The 22,952-nt window shown below is 56.0% G+C and overlaps 1 protein-coding gene across 5 annotated transcripts; it reads right to left on the reverse strand.

Annotated features, from left to right (window-relative positions):
* Positions 1–770: 770 nt before the first annotated feature.
* Positions 771–22,466, reverse strand: FEZ1 (fasciculation and elongation protein zeta 1). 5 transcript variants are annotated; one of them, XM_054086858.1, is made up of 12 exons: positions 22,370–22,401; positions 19,657–19,779; positions 17,237–17,539; positions 11,636–11,732; positions 10,907–11,064; positions 10,149–10,341; positions 8,635–8,839; positions 7,469–7,740; positions 6,160–6,240; positions 4,712–4,787; positions 4,077–4,142; positions 771–926 (listed from the first exon to the last, which is right to left on the reverse strand). In XM_054086858.1, exons 3-12 carry the CDS (start codon positions 17,509–17,511, stop codon positions 910–912), a joined length of 1,440 nt encoding a protein of 479 aa, XP_053942833.1. In that variant the 5' UTR covers positions 17,512–17,539; positions 19,657–19,779; positions 22,370–22,401; the 3' UTR covers positions 771–909. The 5 variants fall into 5 exon arrangements, with proteins under 5 accessions (XP_053942833.1, XP_053942834.1, XP_053942837.1 ...); XM_054086860.1 differs by having other exon boundaries at positions 772–926; positions 10,149–10,253; positions 10,907–11,035; positions 22,370–22,399; XM_054086859.1 differs by lacking the exon at positions 19,657–19,779 and having other exon boundaries at positions 22,370–22,466.
* Between the last annotated feature and the right edge of the window lie 486 nt (positions 22,467–22,952).

Below are 22,952 nucleotides of genomic sequence, written 5' to 3' on the forward strand. Positions count from 1 at the left end.
TCCACCCAAAATCCCTGATTATCCCCCAAAATAAGTGATGATCTCCCCAAAATGAGAGATGTTTGCCCAACATTGATGTGTTTCTCCCCAAAATGAGGGATTCTTCTCCGAACAAAAGTTCTTTTTTTGGAGTGGTGCCCCAAAACTGAGCCTCCCCAAAATGTTTCACCCAAATAAGCCATACTCTCCCAAAATAAGCAAAAGTCCTCAAAAGGAGGGAAATTCCACCAAAACGATGTTCTCCCAAACCAGGATCCTCCCAGAAAGAAGTGACGCTCCCCAAAAGCAAGAGATGCTCCCCAAAAAGGAGTAAATCTCCCCAAAATGAGCCAAGACCCCCCAAATTCGGGATTCTTTCCCCAAATGAGTGACAAACCCCAAACCTGAGTACTTCTCCCCAAATTGGAAGCTCCCCCCCCATTCCCTAATGAGCCAGCGCTAATTAACGGGTTGATTTCCTGGGAAAAAAAAAGGTGTTTTTTTGCACAACTTTAACAGAAAATCAGGCTACAGGAAAGGTAAGAAGGGAAAAATCCTTTCAAAATGGAATTTCCAACTGAATTTTGCCCCTCGGATCAGGTTGGTGCCTTCTGAGCCCCCATCTGCTGTGGCAAATTTGCATATCTTATAATATTGGAATATTCATGAGCCTCGCTGCAATGTCCACGTTGGGATTTTGTGCTAAAAGAGTGCATTTTGCTACCACAAAGTTGCAAATCAACATCGCAAGCAGGGACGGAGACACCGCAGGCCGGTTGCTTAATTAATGAAACGAATTATTTATTTCCCAGCTGTGCAAAGGAGGGGGGAGTGCAGGGGTGGGGGGGCACAGGCGACCCGTTTTCCTCAGGTTTGGCCCCATTTTCGGGGGGCGCCGGAGGGGTCGGGGGGTGCGAGGGCAGCGCCGCATCAGGTTGGGCAAAGCACTGTGGAGAGAGAGGGCACAGTGGGCACCGGACATGGGGGGCACCGCGGGGGGAACGCGGGACGGGGCACGAGGGGACGCCGGGATGCACGAGGGGGTGAGGGGACACCTGAGGGGGTGAGGGGACACACAGATGCACAAGGGGACACGGGGATGCACAAGAGGTGAGGGGACACGTGAGGGGATGAGAGGACACGTGAGGACGCATGAGGGGACACAGGGACATGTGAGGGGGTGAAGGGACACCTGAGGGGGTGAGAGGATATGTGAGAGGGTAAGGGGACACGTGAGGGGGTGAGGGGACACAAGGATGAAGGAGGGGTTGAGGGGACACGTGAGGACGCACAAGGGCACACAGGGATGCACGAGGGGACATGGGGACACATAAGGGGACATGTGAGGATGCACAAGGGGACACGGGGATGCACGAGGGGTGAGGGGACACGTGAGGGGGTGAGGGGACACACAGATGCACAAAGGGGTGAGGGGACACGTGAGCGTATGAAGGGACACGCGAGGATGCACCAGGGGATGCCAGGATGCACAAGGGGCGAGGGGACACCTGAGGGAATGAGGGGACACGTGAGGAGGGAATGAGGGGACACGTGAGGACGCAAGAGGGGTTGAGCGGACATGTGAGGGAGTGAGGGGACACATGAGGAGGCGAGGGGACACAGGGATGCACAAGGGGGTGACGGACATGTGAAGATGCACAAGGGGTCACGGGGATGCACAAGGGGGTGAGGGGACACGTGAGGGGGTGAGGGGACACAGGGATGAACGAGGGGTTGAGGGGACACGTGAGGACACACGAGGGGACACAGGGATGCATGAGGGGGAATGGGGACACACGAGAGAGTAAGGGGACACAAGGGGATGCATGAGTGTGCACAGGGATGCACGAGGGGGTGAGGGGACAAGTGAGGATGCATGAGGGGCACGGGGACACACGAGAGGACACGGATGCGCAAGGGGGAACGGGGCATATGAGGATGCACGAGGGGTCATGGGGACACATGAGTGTGCACAGGGACACGTGAGGACACACGAGGGGCACAGGGACACACAAGGGACAAGGGAACAAGTGAGGATGCATGATGGGACACAGGGATGCACAAGGGGGAACGGGGACGTGTGCATTTGCACGAGGGGGTAAAGGGACACGTGAGGACGCACAAGGGGCACAGTGACACATGAGGGGGTGAGGGGACAAGCGAAGATGCAGGAGTGTGTATGGGGACGCACGAGCGGGTGAGGGGACATGTGAGGACACACAAGGGGTATTGGGGTGCATGATGGGGTGAGAGGACAAGCGAAGATGCATGAGGGGACACAGGGATGCACAAGAGTGCAAGGGGATGCATGAGGGAGTAAGGGGACGTGAGGACACAGGAGGGGACAAGGGGATGCATGAATCTGCACAGGGATGCACGAGGGGGCAAAGGGACATGTAAGGATGCACGAGGGGTACAGGGATGCAGGAGAGGGTAAGGGGACGTGCGAGGATGCAAGAGGACCACGAGGATGTACGAGGGAGTAAGAGGACAAGTGAGGATGCACAAGGGGTACAGGGATGCAGGAGGGGGTAAGGGGACGTATGAGGACGCATGAGGGGGTGAGGGGACATGTGAGGACGCACGAGGGGACGCAGGGATGTACAAGGGGGAACGGGCACGTGTAAGGACGCACGAGGGGTCATGGGGATGGGTGGGTGTGCACAGGGATGCGTAAGGATGCACAAGGGGGCACGGGGACACATGAGGATGCATGAGTGCACAGGGATGTGTAAGGACACGCGAGGGGCACGGGGATGCACAAGGGGGTAAGGGGACACGTGAAGTGCCTGAGGGGACACAGGGACGCACGAGGGGGTAAGGGGACACATGAGGATGCACGAGTGTGCATGGGGATACACAAGTGTGCACGGGGACACGTGAGGATGCATGAGCATGCATAAGGACGCACGAGTGTCCACAAGGACACGAGAGGATGCATGAGGATGCGTGAAGATGCACAAGAGTGCACAGGGACGCGTGAGGATGCGTGATTGTGCGTGTAGATGAAGAAGGAAGCACGAGTGCGAACAAGGATGTGTGAGGATACCTGAGTGTATGTGGAGATGCAGGAGTGCGTACGGGGACGCGTGAGGATGCATAAGTGTGCACGAGGATGTACAAGTGTGCACCAGGACAGGTGAGGACACACAAGTGTGCATGGGAGTGCATGAGCGTGCACAGGGACAATGCACAATAGTGCATGAGCACACACAGTGATGCACAAGGGATGCACAAGGGTGTGCAATGATGCACGAGGGTGGCCGATGATGCAAGGGGGAGCACGGGGGTTGCACGAGGACACACGAGTGTGCACAGGGGTGAAGGGAGTGTGCAAAGGTCCACGCACAAGCACGGATCAGGATTCACAAGTGTGCATGAGGGCATGCGGGTGCCTCAGGATGCAGAAGCGTGCACGAGCGCTGCCAGAGGCTGCAAAAGGGCTGCACTCAGGATGCAGGAGAAACATCAAGGGATGCACAAGGAACACGTGAAGCAGGCACGATGGTGCACGAGGGACGCACGAGGATGCAGGAGGCTGCACAAGAGATGGATGAGCTGTATGGGAGATGCCCACGGATGCACAAGGACACCCAAGTGATGCACAGAGGAGGAATGGAGATGCATGAGCAACGCACAGCGGTGCACGAGGGCTCAGAGTGCACAGGAGCTCACGAAGCTGCATGAAGGAAGCAGATGGGCCATGTAACAGTGCAAGGGAGGTGCCTGGAGGATGCACGGCGACCTGCAATGGTGTGCAAGGATGCAGAAAGGCCTGCACAAAGGATGCATTGGAGATGCAGAAGGGAAGCACGAAGGATGCACAGGGGATGCATAAAGGATGCATGAGGAGATGTACCTGGGATTCACGGAGGATGCACTGAAGATGCAGAAGGGCTGCATGAGGGATGGGCAAGGGATGCGTCTGAGACGCATGGGAGATGCACAACGATGCACAGGAGGGCACGAAGGATGCAAGGGAGATGCGCAAGGAGGCAGATGGGATGCACGGGAGATGCAGAGGAACAAGGGCTGCATTGGAACTGCAGGAAGGACGTGCCCTGGGTACACGGGTGATGCATGAAGTGAGTAGATACCTTTGAGGATGTAATCCGTGAGCAGGGTGGGCACCTTCTCATTCCCCTCCTTCATGGCAAAGAGGACTGCGAGGAGGAATGAAGCCATGAGCCCAGCCCCGCTGCCCCTCAAATGTCCCTTTCTCCCTCAAAATAGCCCCACCATTGCCACAGTGACATTGCCAGAGTTTCCCACAATGCATCAGTTCTGAGAGCATCCAAAACCCCTCCTTCTTTCATACCCAATCAGCTGATCTGTGGCAACACAAACCGAGTGTTTTACCCCCCAAAACCGAGTGTTTTGTCCCCAAATTGGGTGCAAAAATGAAGGAAGGGCTTTGCTACAACCCATCGTGCTGCGTTCATGCACAACAGGTGATCACACCCCACACCAGCTGGGCTGTCCTGATGCAAAACAGGTCTTTCCCCTCAAAAAAATGGGCTTTGTTGCAATGATGCAACATGGGTAGCAGCACCTCAAATCGCCTGTGCTACAATGATGCAAGAAAAAGGGGGATTGCACCCCAAATTTGCTGCAGCACCCAAACCGCAGCCACTGCCACTGCCAAATGTGCACTGACGTCCCAAATCAGCCACATCGCGGCGATGCAAACAAGCTGGTTCTGCCCTAAACGGCAGCTCGGACGCATACTCACTGTTGGTGAGCATCTGCAGGTCCTCAACGGAGGGAGGCGACCCCTTCTTCTCATAGGGAATCACCGTGTTCAGGTACTACAAACAAAAAAGACATCGCAAACACCACCCAGATGCCACAAACCTGCCTGCTTTTTTCCAGAAATCCCCCCAAAACAATGCAAAAGCAGAGTGTGTTTGCAATTCTCCTGTGAGAGCATTTAATTTGAAGGAATTGGGAGGGGGGATGAATGTATTGCATAGAATCATAGAATCACCAGGTTAGAAAGGACCCACTGGATCATCAGTCCAACCATTCCTAACACTCCCTTAAACCATGTCCCCAAGCACTTCATCCACGCGTCCCTTAAACACCTCCAGGGAAGGTGACTCCACCCGTAGCCTCTGCCAGTGCCCAACGACTCTTTCCATGAAGAATTTTTTTCTGATATCCAGCCTGACCCTCCCCTGATGGAGCTTCAGGCCATTCCCCCTTGTCCTGTCCCCTGTCACTTGGAAGAAGAGCCCAGCTCCCTCCTCTCCACAACTTCCTTTCAGGCAGTTGTAGAGAGTAATAAGGTCTCCCCTCAGCCTCCTCTTCTCCAGGCTAAACAACCCCAGCTCTCTCAGCTGCTCCTCGTAACACTTGTTCTCCAGCCCCCTCACCAGCTTCGTTGCTCTTCTCTGGACACGTTCCAGAGTCTCAACATCCAGAACTGAACACAGTACTCAAGGTGCGGTCTCACCAGTGCTGACTACAGAGGGAGAATAACCTCCCTGGACCTGCTGGTGACCCCATTTCTGATACAAGCCAAGATGCCGTTGGCCTTCTTGGCCACCTGGGCACACTGCTGGCTCATGTTCAGTCGCTGTCAACCAGCACCCCCAGGTCCTTCTCCTCCGTGCAGCTCTCCAGCCACTCTTCCCCCAGTCTGTAGCACTGCACAGGGTTGTTGTGCCCCAAGTGCAGGACCCGGCATTTGGCCTTGTTGAACCTCATGCCATTGGTCTCGGCCCAGCGGTCCTGTTCAGATCCCTTTGCAGAGCCTCCCTACCCTCGAGCAGATCCACACTTCCACCCAGCTTAGTGTCATCTGCAAACTTGCTGAGGGTGCACTCAATGCCTTCATCCAGGTCATTGATAAAGACATTGAACAGGGCTGGACCCAGTACCGAGCCCTGAGGAACCCCACTTGTAACTGGAATGCGGCAAAACCACACCCAAACGCAAACCTCTACTTATGGAGGATTTTTCTGGGGTGAAAAATGGGGATATTCGCAAGGCCAGGTTGGATGGGGCTTGAAGCAACCTGGTCCAGTGGGAGGTGTCCCTGTCCATGTGGGGAACTGATGGGTTTTGATGTCTCTTCCGACCCAACCCATTCCATGGCTCTGATTTAAAGGGGCTACAGGTGAGTGGGGATGGGGTGAGAGGGGATGGATTTGGGCAATTCTGGGGAGAAAAGGGCACCTGCTTCTCGCTGGCAGCGGGGCCAAAGGTCTGGCGCAGGCCGGAGTGCAGGATGCTGGAGATGCCCTCCATGCTGAAGCGCTGGGGACACACGTGTCAGTCTGTCCGCTCCCAGGGACACACATCACCCAGGGCACTGCCCTTCGCTCCAACTCCCGTCGACGGCATCCCCCCCTCTGTGCCCATGTCCCTCTGTTCCCCACATGCGTAAACCCATGCCCCACATCCTCCTGTCCCCATGTGCCCATCTCCTTGCCCCATCCATTCTTCCATCCCCGAATCCTCCCAGCCCATGTCCTGCCACCCTGTCCCACTATCCCTCATCCCCCTGCCCCGCGTCCCATGTCCCCCTGCCCCGTCCCATCACCCAGACCCCGTCCCTCCTGTCTCCATCTCTCTCTGTTCATGTTCCCCTACACATCACCCCCTGCCCCACGCCCTGTCTCACGTCCCTCTTCCCTCTCCCCTGTTGCTGCATCTCGTTTTACTGTCCCCCTCCACTCCCCATCCCCATGTCCCAGTCCCCTCCGCTGTCACTCATCCCCTGTCCTCTCATCCCCCTGTCCCATGTCCCCCCTCCCTCGCCCCTCTGGCAGCGTCCCCCTCTTCCCACATCTCCCCTGTGCCCCTAATTTCCCAGTTCCCATGTCCTCATCCTCTTGCCCCATCCTCTCTCCTGTCCCCACACCCTCCTGTCCCACGTCCTGCCAACCTCTCCTCCCATCCCTCACCCCCGTGCCCCACACTCTGCCTGTCCCGTCACCCAGACCCTGTCCCTCCACCCTCCTGCCCCCACATCTCCCTGTCAATGTTCCCTCAGTCCTGTCCCATGTCCCTCTGCCCCATCCACTGTCACTCAAACCATCCCTGCAATCCCCTCCCCATGTCCCTGTCTTACCCCATCATCTCCTGTTCCCATATCCTGTTGTACCACGTCCCCCTATCCCTCATCCCCTCATTCCCACCCCACATTCCTGCCCCATTCGCTGTCCTCCATTCCGCCCCCTCCTCTCCCCGTCCCACGTCCCCATCAACGCCTCTGCTGTATCCACTCACCCGATCCATCTCCTCATCGCCATGTCCCATGTCCCCACCCCACATCCCTGCCCCATCTGCTGTCCCCCATTCCCTGTCCCCTCCTCCCCGTCCCACGTCCTTATTGATGCCTCTGCCCCATCTGCTGTCACCCGATCCATCCCCTCATCGCCCTGTCCCATGTCTCCCCTCCCTCATCCCTCTGGCCATGTCCCCCCACTCCCACATCCCGATCCCTTCCACGGGTCCCTCCTGTCCCCGCAGTGTCACCCACCTTGCGGGGCATGTGGTTCCCGCGCTCGGGACGCCCCCCTTGCAGACTGAGCCCCTTGTCGCGACGGCGACGCCGGGCAGCTTCCCGCTGCTCCCGCTGCTCCCCCTGCACCGCCAGCAGCGCCCCGATGAACGCCGTCTTCACCTCCTTCTCAAACGCCAGCTCATCCCGCCGTGCCAACTGCGCCACCAGCTCTGCCGACAGTGCCCGGCTCGCCGCCTCCGCACGTCCCGCGGCTGCTGCCAGCTCCCGCGCCGACAGCCGCCCCAGCCCTGCCAGCCAGGCATCGCAGTTAGAGACAGGGAGACGCACCGCGCCAGTAGAGGTGGGCAAGGTGTGATTAACAAGATGCACGGGGTGATTAGCGGGCTGCCCGGCGCAGCTGGTGAAACGCTCGGCACAGTAAATGCAACGCACAGTGCGATAAATTAAACCCCCGCGCAGTAAATGCGACGCCTGGAGCAATCAGTGAAATGCACTGGTCCAGGCTGCCCCGAGCAGTCATAGCTGCCCCATCCTGGAGGGGTTCAAGGCCAGGTTGGATGGGGTTTGGAACAACCGGATCCAGTGGGAGGTGTCCCTGCCCATGGCACAGGGGTTGGAATCATAGAATCATGGAACAGTTTGGGTTGGAAGCAACCTCAAAGCCCATCCAGTTCCAACCAGTAAGGAAAGGGGCTCCGGGAAAAAAGGAGAGGGGCTCTTGACCAGGGAGTGCAGGGAGATGACGAGGGGAACAGTTTTGAGGTGGAAGAGGGGAGATTGAGATGAGATCTTAGGGAGAAATGTTTTGCTGTGAGGGTGGGGAGGCCCTGGCCCAGGTTGCCCAGAGCAGTGGTGGCTGCCCCATCCCTGGAGGGGTTCCAGGCCAGGTTGGATGGGGCTTGGAGCCCCTGATCCAGTAGAAGGTGTCCCTGCCCATGGCAGGGGTTGGGACTGGATGGGTTTGAGGTCCCTTCCAATCCAACCCATTCCACGAATCTATGATTTCAAGCAATATTAAAAGCAAAATGCCCATGGGATTCACTTTTTGCCAAGAGCTCCCTCCTGGCCAAACAGTGCGTGAACACTGGAGCAAGCTGGCCCTGAATCCTGGAGAGACTCAATTGTCCAATTTGGCTGGAATTGCCCCCAAGAAGCAACTGGCCGGGTTTTCCTGGCTGTACCTTCATAGGAGCAGTTCTTGTTGAAGGCAGGGGAGAACGCATGCAGCTCACGCAGAATTATGGGCTCCGTGCCCCCACCGCCACCTTCGCCTTCAGCATCGGCCTCAGTTTCTTCCTCTTCCTCATCCTCCTCATCCTCATCACCCTCAGGGTCAGCTTCTGGGTCAGGCGAGCTCTGCATCAGCTCCTCCAGCTCCTCGATGACCTGCAGGGCGTCAGGGTCCTCCATGTGCACCTCTGTCCTCCCTCCATCTCACACCTACACCCTGCAGCCCACAGCCACATCCTGCATCTGCACGCTGCATCCACGTCCTGCATCCACGCCTGCAACCTGCTCCTTCCATCCTCCACCTGTTTTGGCACCCTGGACCCTGCATCCCACATTCGCGTTTGCATCCTGCTCCCTTTATCCTGCATCTGCACCTGCATTTGTATCTAGCTGCACCCTGTGTCCTCTGTTTGCATCCTGCACCTGCATCCAAGCCCCATATTCCCCATCCACGCACAGTCCCACACCACAGGGACTCACAATCAGACCTGCATCTACATCTAAACCGGCATCCTGCACCGGTGTCCGCATCCTGCTCCCTTCACACTGCATCCTCCACCTGCAGCCTGGCTTCAGAACCTGCACCTTCTATCCAGCACCCACACCCTGCATCTGCATCCAAATCCCCTTCCCTGCATCCCACATCTGCATTCTGCATCCACATCCCGCATCCCACATCTGCGTCCCGCATGCCACATCCATGTCCTGCATCCCACATCCCTGTCCCGCATCCCACATCTGCGTCCTGCATCCCACATCCGTCTCCCGCATCCCACATCCGTGTCCCGCATCCCACATCCACGTCCTGCATCCCACATCCACATCCCGCATCCCACATCCGCGTCCCGCATCCCACATCCGGGTCCCGCATCCCACATCCGCGTTCTGCATCCCACATCCGCGTCCTGCATCCCACATCCGCGTTCTGCATCCTACATCCGCGTCCTGCATCCCACATCCGTCTCCCGCATCCCACATCCGTGTCCCGCATCCCACATCCACGTCCTGCATCCCACATCCACATCCCGCATCCCACATCCGCGTCCCGCATCCCACATCCGGGTCCCGCATCCCACATCCGCGTTCTGCATCCCACATCCGCGTCCTGCATCCCACATCCGCGTTCTGCATCCTACATCCGCGTCCTGCATCCCACATCCGCGTCCTGCCTCTGCACACCCACGTTCTCATCTTTCATCCCCTGCCACCCTTTTCTGCCCAGCACCCTCACTCCACATTCCCACCTGCACCCAAATCCCATGTCAGCACACACAACCTCCACTTCCATCTACACCCAGATCTGCATCCCATGCCCTGCATCCCAAGATGATGGGATTTGGCCTTCTTTTTGTGCCTTCAGCACACGAGGAAGGGGCTGGGGTGGGCTGAGGCCACGCCGGAGGGGCTCAGTCCTGACTTTTGGGGGACACATGGGCGTTCCAGTGCCGATGGGGACCAGGGGTACCTGCTCAGCTGTCAGCAGCGGCTCCTCGTTGATGCCCGAGTCTTGCTCACTCCTCTCAGTGAGCTCCTCCTCCTCCTCCTGCTCCTCCTCCTCCTTCTCGCAGAGCTGCAGGAGACACAGGCTGGGCGGCCTTGGTGGCACCACACGCCCGGCCTGGCACAGGCTTGGCCGCAACATGGACACAGACATGGCCCTGGGAGAGCCACCAGGGAACCACAGCTCAGGGGGACATGGGGCGTTGCTTGATGAGACGTTGAATGGAGACATGGGTGGAAAGGCACTGGGTGAGGGCACTGCGTGGACACGTTGGGTGGAGTGTTGGAGACATTGGGTGGAAGGATGTTGGATAGGGACGCTGGATGGAGATGGAGGGAGCTGTTGCATGGGAAAATGTGGCATGGATGGATGGCGAGGTTGAATGGGGAAGAGATGCTGGATGGGGACGTAGGGGTGATGTCAGAGGGGAACACTGGATGGGCAGGTGATGGATGGAGATGTTGAATGGAGACATTGGATGGAAGGATGTTGGACAGAGACACTGGACAGAGATGGATGGAGATGTTGGATAGGGAAATGTTGGACAGGGATGTTGGATGGGACTTTGCATAGGGACGCTTGGATGGGGACGCTGGTGATGCTGGAGAGGGAGATGATGGAGGGGATAGGGAAGTGTTGCAGGGAGACGGATAAACGTTTAATGGGGAGTTGCTGCATGGAAACACAGGACTGGGAAGTTGGACACGGAGAAGTACAGGTACCTTGGATGGAGAAGTGATGGAGAAATGTTTGAAATGAGTATATTGGACAGTGACACTGGATGAAGAGGTGTTGGAGATGCAGGATGGAGATGATGAGGATGGTGGATGGGGAGATGATGGATGGTGAAGCTGAATGAGGAAGAGGTCAGATGGAGTCTCTGGATGGGGACATTAGATGGGGCAATGTCAGAAGGGAATATCAGATGGGGAAGTGATGGATGGAGATGTTGGATGGGGAGACATCTTCTTTTTTACCACCTTTCACAGGTTATTTCACCTTTTTAGCAGAAAATAACCCAAGAAATTTACCTTCTCTTTGCCCTTTAGTACCAAGCTGCATAACATCCAAATGGGTTAAATTCAGTGGACTTGGGGCATATTTGAAGGCCTCCCACACCCCCAAACACAACTACTCACAAACTCACTACAATGAGGAAAACGTTATTTTCTACCCCAGAAATACCTGACTCAACTCTGCCTTGGGTGCAAACTGGCAAAGACCAGACTGCTGAACCAAACACTTCATTTTTCAACTTAACATTTTAGTGTGTCTTCCTCCTAAAATGTGGACGCTCACTGTCTTGGTGCTGCAGCACCCCAAAATATAGCGGGTTTGGGTCGTTTGCAGTGCCCTGAGGGTCACCAAGCCCCAGGACTCATTGAGAGCTGTCGGGCATCACCAGGGTGTTCTCGGGGTGCAGGGGAGTCAAGGAGGGGACGCGGATGTACCTGGAGGTCGGAGCCGCTGGAGGACTCAGCCTCAGGGAGCAGCCAAGGTCGGGGGGAGCCCCGGGGTGCAAAGCCATCGGTGAGAGCATCCCAGACCCTGCAGGGAAGCAAGTGGTGAGTGGTAATCCCAAAACGCTGCCTCTCAGAAAGCTGTCCCAAAAGGGCACGCCAAAATGCCTCAAAACACCCCAAAATGCAGCTCCAGAACACCATTAAATGCCCCTCCAAAATCCCAAAACACCACTGAGATCCCCAAAACTCCCCCAAACACTCTAATGCTGCCCTAGAAGACACCAAAGTGTCTCAAAATATCATCATGAAATACTGCCCTTAAAATTTCCCAAAGTTCCCCAAAATTCTGTCTCAGCACTTGAGGTGATCTCAAACACCGTTCTGAAATGTTCCCATCAAAATACCCCCAAAAGAGGCCACCACAGTGTCCTAAATAGTCTCCAGATGCCTCAAAACACACCCAAGACAACCAGGTGATCAGGACCAGTCAACGTGGGTTAATGAGAGGTAGGTCCTGCCAAACCAACCTGAGCTCCTTCTGTGACAAGGTGACCCGCGTAATGGATGAGGGAAAGGCTCTGAATGTGGTGGACCTGGACCTTAGCAAAGCTTTTGACGCAGTTTCTCACAGCAATTCTGGCCGGGAAAGCTGCGTGAAAACCCGCCTGGGGGCCCAGCCCAGCGAGTGGTGGGGATGGAGCCCAGCCCAGCTGGTGGCTGGTGTCCCCAGGGCTCAGAGATGGGGCCAGTGCCACGCAACATCTCCATTCACGATCCGGATGAGGGCATTGAGTGCTCCCTCAGCCAGTTTGCAGATGACACCAAGCTGGGAGGGAGGGTCAATCTGTTTGAGGGCAGGGAAGCCCTGTGGAGGGACCTGGCCAGGCTGGATCCATGGGCTGAGATCAACGGGATGAGGTTCAACACTTGGGGTTGGCGCCAGGTCCTGCACTTGGGTCACAATAACCCTGTGGAGCTCGAGGCTTGGGGAAAAGCAGCTGGAAAGCTGCCCCATGGAAAAGGACCTCGGGGTGTTGTTCAACAGTGGCTGAACATAAGCCAGCAGTGGCCCAAGGGGCCAAGAAGGTCACCAGCATCCTGGCTTGGATCAGCCATGGGGTGGCCACAGGAGCAGGGAAGAGATCATCCGGGGATGGAGAACAAAGGTTCTGGGAGATGCTAAGGGACCTGAGGCTGTTGAGTTTGGAGAAGAGAAGACTGAGGGAAGACCTTATCGCTCTCTGCAGCTCCTGGAAAGGAGGTTGTGGTGAGGTGGGTGCTGGGTTCCGCTCCCAAGTGACAGGTGACAGGATGAGAGGAAATCACAGAATCACAGAATCACAAGGTTGGAAAGGACCCATTGGATCATCGAGTCCAACCATTCCTAACACTCCCTTAAACCATGTCCCTAAGCACTTCATCCACCCATTCCTTAAACACCTCCAGGGAAGGCGACTCGACCACCTCCCTGGGCAGCTGTTCCAGTGCCCAATGACTCTTACTGTGAAGAATTTTTTTCTGATATCCAACCTGAACCTCCCCTGGCGGAGCTTCAGACCATTCCCCCTTGTCCTGTCCTCTGTCACTTGGGAGAAGAGGCCAGCTCCCTCCTCTCCACAACCTCCTTTCAGGTAGTTGTAGAGAGTAATAAGGTCTCCCCTCAGCCTCCTCTTCTCCAGGCTAAACAACCCCAGCTCTCTCAGCCGCTCCTCGTAAGACTTGTTCTCCAGCCCCCTCACCAGCTTTGTTGCTCTTCTCTGGACACGCTCCAGAGCCTCAATATCCTTCTTGTGGTGAGGGGCCCAGAACTGAACACAGTACTCAAGGTGCGGTCTCACCAGTGCTGAGTCCAGAGGGAGAATAACCTCCCTGGACCTGCTGGTGACCCCATTTCTGACCCAAGCCAAGATGCTGTTGGCCTTCTTGGCCACCTGGGCACACTGCTGGCTCATGTTCAGTCAGCTGTCAACCAGCACACCCAGGTCCTTCTCTTAAATGGCAACACCCCCCAAATGCTGCCCTGGAACACACCGAAATGCAGTAAAATGCAGTCACAGCACCCCAAAATGCCTGAAACATCCCAAATTGTCACCTTGAAATTTCCACCCAAAATACACCAAAATACAGCCCAAAATACAGCCCTGAAACCCCTCAAAATGCTGCTCTGAAATATCCATCAAAACACGCAGAAAAAAACCCCAAACACAGCTGGGATGCCTTGACGCCCCCCAAAATAATCTGCAACGCCATCCGAAACACCAAAAACACCCCAAAATTGCCCCCACGTCCTCCAAAACAGCCTCCAAACACCCCAAACCATGGCTCCAATTCCCCAAAATGCACCAAAACACCCCAAACTTGACCTGATCCCTTCTACCCCCTCTTCTCTAAGCCTCTCCTGTGGTGCCCAGCTCTCCCCTCCCGGCAGGGCTGGACCGATTTTGCCTAATTTCATCCCAAAAAGATGCAGAGGGGAGGGGCAAAAGGGGGGGAGGGAGTGGGGGAGTGTAGTAAAATAGGGAAAAAATGGGAAAAAATGTGAAAAAGAGGAAAAAGAGAGAAAAGAGGAAAAAAGGGGGGGAAGTGGGAAAAAGGGGAAAAAAAGAGGGAAAAAGGGAAAGAAGAGGGAAAAGGTGATAAAAGTGGAAAAGAGGGAGGAAGGAGAGAAAATAGGTGAAAAGGGAGAAAAAGGGGAAAGGGGGAAAAGGAGGAAAAGGGAGGAAAAGGGAGAGAAGAAGGAAAAGGGATGAAAAAGGAGAAAAGGGGGAAAGGTGGGGAAAAGGGGGGAAGATGGGGAAAAGGGGGGAAAGGGGAAAAGGGGAAAAGGGGGAGAGAAGAGGGGAAAGGGGTGAAAAGGAGAAATGGGGGAAAGGGGGGAAGAGGGGGAAGGGGGGGAAAGGGGGGAAGAGGGGGAAGGGGGGGAAGGAGGAAGAGTGGAAAAAGGGGAGAAAAGGGGAAAAGGGGGAGGGAGGAAAGGGGTGAAAAGGGGGGAAAAGAGGGGAAAGGGGTGGAAAAAGAGAAAGGGGGAAAGAGGAAAGAGGGGGAAAAGGGGGAAAGGGGCAAAAGGGGGAAAAGTGGAAAAAGGGGAAATAGGGGAAAAAGGGGGGAAGGGAGAAAAAGGGGAAAAAGGGGGGAAGGGCTGAAAAAGGAGAAAAGGGGGAAAGGGGGGGAAGAGGGGGAAAAAGAGGGAAAAAGGAGTGCAAGCAGGGACAGGGGAAGAAGGGCAAGGGGGAGAAAGGAAAATTTGGAAGGAGGGAATGAGGAAAAGGGGGAAAAAGGAAAAAATGAGGAAAAGGGGGCAATAGGGAAAAAGAAAATGTAACAGAAAGAGGGAATAAGTGGGAAAAAGGGGAAGAAGGTGAGAAGCGGAGAAAAAGGAAGACAAGGAGGAGAAAGACTAAAACTGAGGAAAGAGCTGAAAAGTGGTGACATTGGTAAAAAGATCAAAAATGGAGTAAAAGGTCAAAAATGGAGAAGAAGGTCAAAAATGGAGAAGAAGGTCAAAAATGGAGAAGGCGGCACAAAAAAGAATGAGACAATCCCTCCCTGAGCAAAGCAAACACAGTCCTTTCCCCCCACAAATGGCGTTCATTCCATGCGCATCCCAATTCCCTCCAAAGCACCTCAAAACCATCCGCCTCCCCCGCCCCAAACCACCTCATTTATCCCATCTCCCTCCTCTCCCGATCTCGATTTCCCCCCCAAAATCCTCCATTTCACAAATCAACACGCCTCAAACCCCCCTCATACTCCTATTTTTAACACAACCGCAACAAAGAAAGGCAAAATGAAGCCATTTTCCCCCCAAATTTGCCTTTTTATCGCTCCCTCTCCCAAAGGGCCAGGCCCTGCGGGGTCAGGCGAGAGGCAGCAGCGGATTCTGGGTTAATTATGGCAAGAATTGGTTGTAATTAGGGAAAAGCAGCATCTTCAGGGCCCCGGCCCATCCCCCAGCCCCACACACTGGGCTCATTCAAGAAGGAGAGAAAAAAAAAGGCCCTGTTTTGCCCAAAATGACCCAAAAAGACAATAAACAGCACAAAGCGGTGCAGCGAGCTGGCTGCCGGCGACGGCGCAGCGCTCCCGGCACCGGGCCAAGCCGCGTTCGCCTCAGAAAAACCGATAATTTGGCCAATTATGAAAAGTGATTCAGGCACTGAGTGTTTGAGGGAAAGAAACGCAAGAAAATAAGGAGGGTTTGGGGGTTTTGGGGTTGAAAACAACCGCTTTGCATGGTGAAATGAGTGCGAGGAATGGCAGCCTGGGGAATAATTCCAATTAAAGACAGAGAAAAATCAATTGGAAAGGCATTAAATACAGAAAGAGGGCTGAAAAGAAACAAAATTTGACAAAAAAAAAAGGCATTTTGCAATTAAAAAAACCCCGATTTTTAATGAAAATTTGGATTTTAATGCAAACAGCACTCTCTTGGTGCAGAGCTGCAGGGATTTTGCACCAAATCGGCTGTTTCCTGGCTTGGTGCAGAGCTTGCACGCTCTATGCTCATACCTTACTCAGGGTTTATACTCCCTACCCCAGAGGCTGTAGGATCCTATACGGCTTCTCTATGGATCCTATGGAGCTGCTCAATGGATCCTATGGAGATGCTCTGAGGATCCTATACAGCTGCTCCAAGGATCCTAAAAAGCTGCTCCAAGGATCCTACAGAGCCACACCAACGATCCTACAGAGTTGCTCCAAGGATCCTACAGATTTGCTCCAAGGATCCTACAGAGCTGCTCCAAGGATTCTACAGAGCTGCTCCAAGGATCCCACAAAGCCACATCAATGACCCTACACAGCTGCTCCACAGATCCTACAGAACTGCTCCAAGGTTCTGCACGATCACGCCACAGCACAAAGGGCCCATTCATATGTGATGGAGATCTTGCAGGCATGCAAGGAGGTGCAATAGTACTTAGAGGAAGGTTACTCATCAAACACTCCACTGCCACACCGATGTGCTCCACAACCATGCTGAGGTGGGGCAGGCTGGTCTTCACGCTGTGGGATGGGGGATGCATCTCATGGTCATGCAAGCAGGCATATGAGCCCAAGGGTGGTCTACTCCAAGGATCCTACACAGCCACTCCAAGGATGCTACAAAGGTGCTCCAAGGATGCTACACAGCCACTCCAAGGATGCTATACAGCCACTCCAAGGATCCTACACAGTTACTCCAAGGATGCTACACAGCTGCCTCAAGGATCCAACATGGTTACTCCAAGTATGCTATGCAGTTACTCCAAAGATCCTACACAGCCACTCCAAGGATCCTACACCATCGCCCCACTCCACCACACACCTGCGCTGTGATGGCAGCGGGCTGAGTCGCAGGCAGGGAGCACTCCACCAGCGCGCAAGGCAGCCTGAGGGAGTCCTTACTCATAGGATACTCCAGCGCTGTTCCTGACATGGTGCGTGATCGTGTCACCATGCAGGGAAGGGTGCAAGTAAGCTTACCACCGGGTTACTACGCCACGCGCTGCTACTCCAATGCATTGCACCACCATGCAGCAATGCAGGGAGCTGGTTTGCATTGGGGGGGTTGGATTTTGGGTGTCCCTAAGAATAGGGGGCCTTACTCACTCCTCATCCTGGAGGCGCTCCTCCTCCTCCTGCGCCTGGAGATGCCCCCGCACGGGGGCCAGACCCTCAGTGGTAGCGTCGTAGTTGCGGAAGCAGACAGTGAGCTTCTCGTCAAACTCCTGCACCAGGTCCTCCATTGACTTGAAGCTCATCATCTCGGCTGAGAAGCTCTCCAGCTCGGCCAGCGCTGGGTCTGCGGTGCGTTGTGGGGTCCCCACATTGTCCCCGGGTCCTTCCTCGAACTCCTCCTCGAGGCTCACCAGGGGCGCCTCCATTTTCCTCAACGCCAACGCGTCGCCTTAGCTGCAGGGAGAGGCTGCCGTCAGGCACTGGCTACTCACAGGTTACACCAGGGCTCCCCACTCCCTTCCCTGCCACCGTGCTGGATGAAACCCTACTGCCAGGGCTCTCCCACCACCACCAGCATCTCTGAAGCATCCCAGTAGTATCCCAACAGCACCTTGCTTAAGAGGAAGGTGCTGCTATCCTGACACTACACCTGGAGTACTTTACTAGTAGCCATAAATAGTGGCCCAAGCAGCCTAGTGCTACCCTGACAGCACGTAAAATGGATCGTAAGACTGTCTTTTTTACTGAACTGCTCGTATCCTAGTAGTATCCTTGCACTATTTCACTGCTATCATGGACTGAAAGTATCACACTGGTACCAGCGATGTGCAAGCAGTGTCCCAACAGCCCTGACAACGCCCCAGCATTTCCCACCAGTCTCTTCTCCAGTGTCCCTGTAGTATCTCAGAAGGATTCTCCTGATTCTACTCACATGCTGACAGCAGCCTAATTAAAAATGAGTCCTGTCCTGAGAGCACCTTAGCAGCGCTGTGATAACATCCGGATAGTATCACAGGAGTACCCCGATCCTATCGTAGTACTAGAGAATCATGGAATGGTTTGGGTTGGAAGGGACCTCAAAGCCTATCCAGTCCCACCCCCTGCCATGGGCAGGGACACCTCCCACTGGATCAGGGGCTCCAAGCCCCATCCAACCTGGCCTTGAACCCCTCCAGGGATGGGGCAGCCACCACTGCTTTGGGCAACCTGGGCCAGGGCCTTCCCACCCTCAGTGTCAAGAATTTCTTCCTTATGTCTAATCTAAATCTTCCCCCTTCCAATTTAAAGCCATCTCTCTCATTCTTTCACTCCAGGCCCTGATCCAGAGTCCCTCCCCAGCTTTCCTGGAGCCCCTTTCAGCACTGGAAGCTGCTCTAAGGTCTCCCAGAGCCTTCTCTTCTCCAGGCTGAACAACCCCAGCTCTCTCAGTCTGCCCTTGCATGGGAGGTGCTCCAGCCCTTGGACCATCTCTGTATCCTCCTCTGGACCTGTACCAACAGTTCCATCTCCTTCTTATATTTGGGACTCCAGAACTGGACACAGGGCTACAGGCTGGGTCTCACCAGAGCAGAGCAGAGGGGCAGAATCCCCTCCCTTCTTGCTGGTCCCACTGCTTTGGATGCAGCCCAGGACGTGGTTGGCCTTCTGGGCTGCAAGAGCACAATCCTGGCTCATGTGGAGCTTCCCATCCCCCAGCATCCCAAGTATCCTAGTAATGACCCTGCAGTGCCTTGATAGCACTGTGGAGTATCTCAATGGTATCTTCCAAGCGTCCAGGCAGTGCCCTGATAACATCTCAGCAGGGTCCTGACAGCACCTTGGTGCCTCACTGCAAGGATCCCAGTAGCACCCATTGAATCGCTCAGCATCGCCTGGTGTGGGACCAGCACAGGTAGGAGTATCCCGACACTGTGCCAGGACCATCCCAGTTACATCCTAACAATACCCTGATGGTATCAGAGAAGGATACAGGCAGCATTCCGACAGGATCCTAACAGTGGTGGGATGGGACACAGCCATTTAGTAGTGTCCTGGTAAGATCTTGGTGGTGCAACGCGCCATCCAGCCATTATCTTCGTGCCACACTACTGTGCTGAAAGCATCTAAACTGTAGCAGTTGTGGTAACCTGAGAGTGCTCTGATGGAGTGTATTATCTTCAAAAGAACATCTCAATGGCAGCCCCGGAAAGATGCCAAGGGTTCTCAGAACGGGTGGTGGTGGAGTCCCCATCCCTGAAGGTTTTTAAACGCCAAGCAGATGTAGTGCTCAGGCATCATTCAGTAGTGGACAGGGATGGTTGGACTCAATAATCTCAAAGGTCTTTTCCAACCAAGCAATTCTATGATCCCATGCTGGAAATACCTTAGTGGAGCCCTGACAAGACCTCAGCAGCTCCCTCACAGCACCCCAGTATCCACAGAGCCAGATCCCAGTGCTCCCCAGAATGCTTTAGCACTGCCCACAGAGCATCCTGAGGGCATCTCAGCGAACTCCTGACAGCACCTCAGCATCCCAGCAGCATTCTCAGCGCGGATCTGCTGTGTCGGAACACCACTCACTACCCTCTCACCAGGTTACCGGCAGCGTCCCGGCAGGCTCTCCTCAGCAGCCGCGAGGAAGCAAGGAATAACCTGGGAGTAAGGCAGTAGCAGCCCAGTACAGGTGCCACGGCCTCAGCCCCGCTTACGCTTCCCTGGGGAGGGGGAGGAGAGCAGAAACACACCAGTATCACACTGGTGATAGCAGCTTTGGGGGGAAAACTGGCAAAACTGGGGCTTTGAGCGCAGCCTGTGCCCCTGCACACCCGCACCCGTGTGCAGCGTGTCTGTGCACCCACCGCGCACACGGGCACCTGACGTGCACAGCACTGGGCATGCACAAAGCTGCACAGCTCTGCAGCACGCATCCCATCACACACGTGCACTCTGCACACGCATGCACCCCTGAGCATGCACACACCCCTGAGCATGCACACACCCCTGAGCAGGTACCCTGTGCATGCAGGCACCCTGCACACACGCACACCCTTGCGCATGCATGCAATGAGACAGACAGCACACGCATACACCCTCTGCGCACACACGCCTTTGTGCACACACACCTTTGCACACACATACAGGCTGCACACTCACCCTGCACACACATGCACCTGGTGTACACACACATGCACACACATGCACCCCTGTGCACACATGCACCCTGTGCACACACACCCCGTGCACGCACACAACCTGTACACACACGTACCCTTGCATATTCACGCACCCAGTGAACACAAATCCTTGCACACAAGCAGGCAGCATACGCGTGCACCCAGTGCAGACATGCAGCTCTGCAAACACACATAGACAGCACACGTGTGCACACACGCAGCCCTGCACACACACACAGACAGCACACGCATGAACATGGTGCAGACACGCAGGCCTGCATATACACACAGACAGCACATGTGTGCACACAGTGCAGACACGCAGCCCTGCACAGACACGCAGACAGCACATGCATACACCCTGTGCGCGCACACCTTTGCACACACATACAGGCTGCACACTCACCCTGCACACACACGTACCCCGTGTACACACACATGCACACACATGCACCCTGTGCACACACACACCCTGCGTGCACACACCCTGTGCACGCACACACCCTGTACACACACATATACCCTTGTGTATTCACGCACCCAGTGAACACAAATCCTTGCACACACGCAGACAGCACATGTGTGCACCCGGTGCAGACACGCAGTCCAGCACACACACACAGACAGCACACGCGTGCACATGATGCAGACACGCAGCCCTGCACACACACACACAGACAGCACACGCATGCACATGGTGCAGACATGCAGCCCTGCACACACACAAAGACAGCACGGGCATGCACATGGTGCAGACACGCAGCCCTGCACACACACAAAGACAGCACACGCATGCACATGGTGCAGACACGCAGCCCTGCACACAAACAGCACACGCATACACATGGTGCAGTCACGCAGCCCTGAACACACACGCAGACAGCACACGCATGCACATGGTGCAGTCACGCAGCCCTGCACACACACACAGACAGCACACGCACGCACTCCTGTGCACACACGCACTCCTGCACACACATACAGGCTGCACACGCAACCTGCACACACCCCTGTGCATGCATGCACCCCTTGCACAAGCATGCACCCTGCATGCACACACACTCTGTGCATGCACACACACCTGTGCACGCACTCACCCTGCAGGAACACCTGCACCCTGCACACGCATGCACCCCTGCGCATGCACCCTGTGCCTGCCTGCACCTCTGCACATGTGCAGCCCTGGACACACGCGCAGAGCACATATATGGGATGCACACGCACTGGGTATGTGCAGATGAAGGTCCACGCGTGCACAACACATGCACACTGCATGCACAGTGCACACACGCTGCATGCCTGCTCAGGCAGTACATGCGTGTCAGGGTGGATGCACGCACATGGCTGTAAGTGCACACGGCACACACGCATCTCCACGCGCGTGTGCCTGTGTGGATACATGCACCCTCAACATCCATTGTGCGAGCATGTATTAGTGCATGCATGCAGGGTTGCGCATGCACCCCCAGACACGTACACTGTGCGTGCATCGTTCACCCCAACACCTGCACCATTCACCCCCCCCATGCACCCTCCCCAGCTGCACGCACACCCTGCACACGCTGCACCCCGGCACACGCTGCACCCTTGCACGCCCCCATGCAAGCCCGTGCAGGGACCCCCTCCAAACACCCCGAAATGCCCCCAAACACCCCAAAATGCCTCCCCCCACACGCCTGCGCATCCCACCAGGCACCACCCTTGCACGGCTGCCGATGCGCAGCGCCCCCGGGGCACGCAACGACCCCCGTTTGTCCCCCCCTATCAAGGGGATCCCCTGAAGTGCCCCCTTCCGCAATGCACCCTCAAAATCTGCCCCCCCCATTATCCCCAGCTGCACCCTCAATGCAGGCACCCCTGAAAAGCCCCCCCCGCAATGCACCCCTGCAGCACTCCCCTGCAGCTTGCACCACGCTGCACCCCACATCCCCCCGCGCACCCCGCAATACATGCATCACCCGCAATGCACCCCCTCCCGCTGCAACACCCCCCCCCCCGCCAATGCCCGCAGCTCCGGGTGACCCTGCGCTGCACCCCGACCCCCCTCCTGCAACAAACAGCCCCTCCTTGGCCTCGGGGTGCACCCAAACCCCCCCCGTCCCCACCCCGTCAGAGCCCCCCCCGCACCCACCTGCAGCCCCGCATCCTCCGAGCTGCCGGGGGGGGCGGAGCCGCTGCGCACGCGCGGGGGAGGCGGTGACGTCACCGGGAGGGGGGGTGCACGGAGCCCTGACGTCATCACACCCCCTCCCCCAGGGGGGTCCCCATTCTTTCTCCATCCCTGGAAGAGTGTGGAGCTGCCCCCATGGACATCTCTGCGTGATCGAGCTGCTCCCTGCATCCCTGGGGGAGAGATGGGATGGGACCGTGGGATCAGCGAGTTACGGGTGGAAGGGACCTCAAAGCCCATCCAGCCCCACCCCCTGCCATGGGCAGGGACACCTCCCACTGGATCAGGGGCTCCAAGCCCCATCCAACCTGGCCTGGAACCCCTCCAGGGATGGGGCAGCACCACTGCTCTGGGCAACCTGGGCCAGGGCCTCCCCACCCTCACAGCAAAACATTTCTTCCCACGATCTCATCTCAATCTCCCCTCTTGCAGCTCAAAATCGTTCCCCTCATCCATCCCATCATGGGGGTCCTGTCAAGCTTCTACCCAGATGCTGTCAGGACACGAGTCTTATAAGGAGCAGTTGAGGGAGCAGGGGTTGTCT

The sequence above is a fragment of the Cuculus canorus genome, chromosome 23, assembly GCF_017976375.1.
Source record: "Cuculus canorus isolate bCucCan1 chromosome 23, bCucCan1.pri, whole genome shotgun sequence".
Classification (NCBI taxonomy): Eukaryota; Metazoa; Chordata; class Aves; order Cuculiformes; family Cuculidae; genus Cuculus; species Cuculus canorus.

Coding starts and splice junctions, on each gene's coding strand:
- FEZ1 (XM_054086859.1), bottom strand. CDS start 17,511: ATGGAGGCGCCCCTGGTGAGCCTCGAGGAGGAGTTCGAGGAAGGACCC. Junction 11,733..17,236: donor GAGCGCCTCCAGGATGAGGA/GTGAGTAAGGCC, acceptor GCTTCCCTGCAG/GGTCTGGGATGCTCTCACCG. Junction 10,342..10,906: donor CCATCACTTCTCCATCCAAG/GTACCTGTACTT, acceptor TGGCTCTCCCAG/GGCCATGTCTGTGTCCATGT.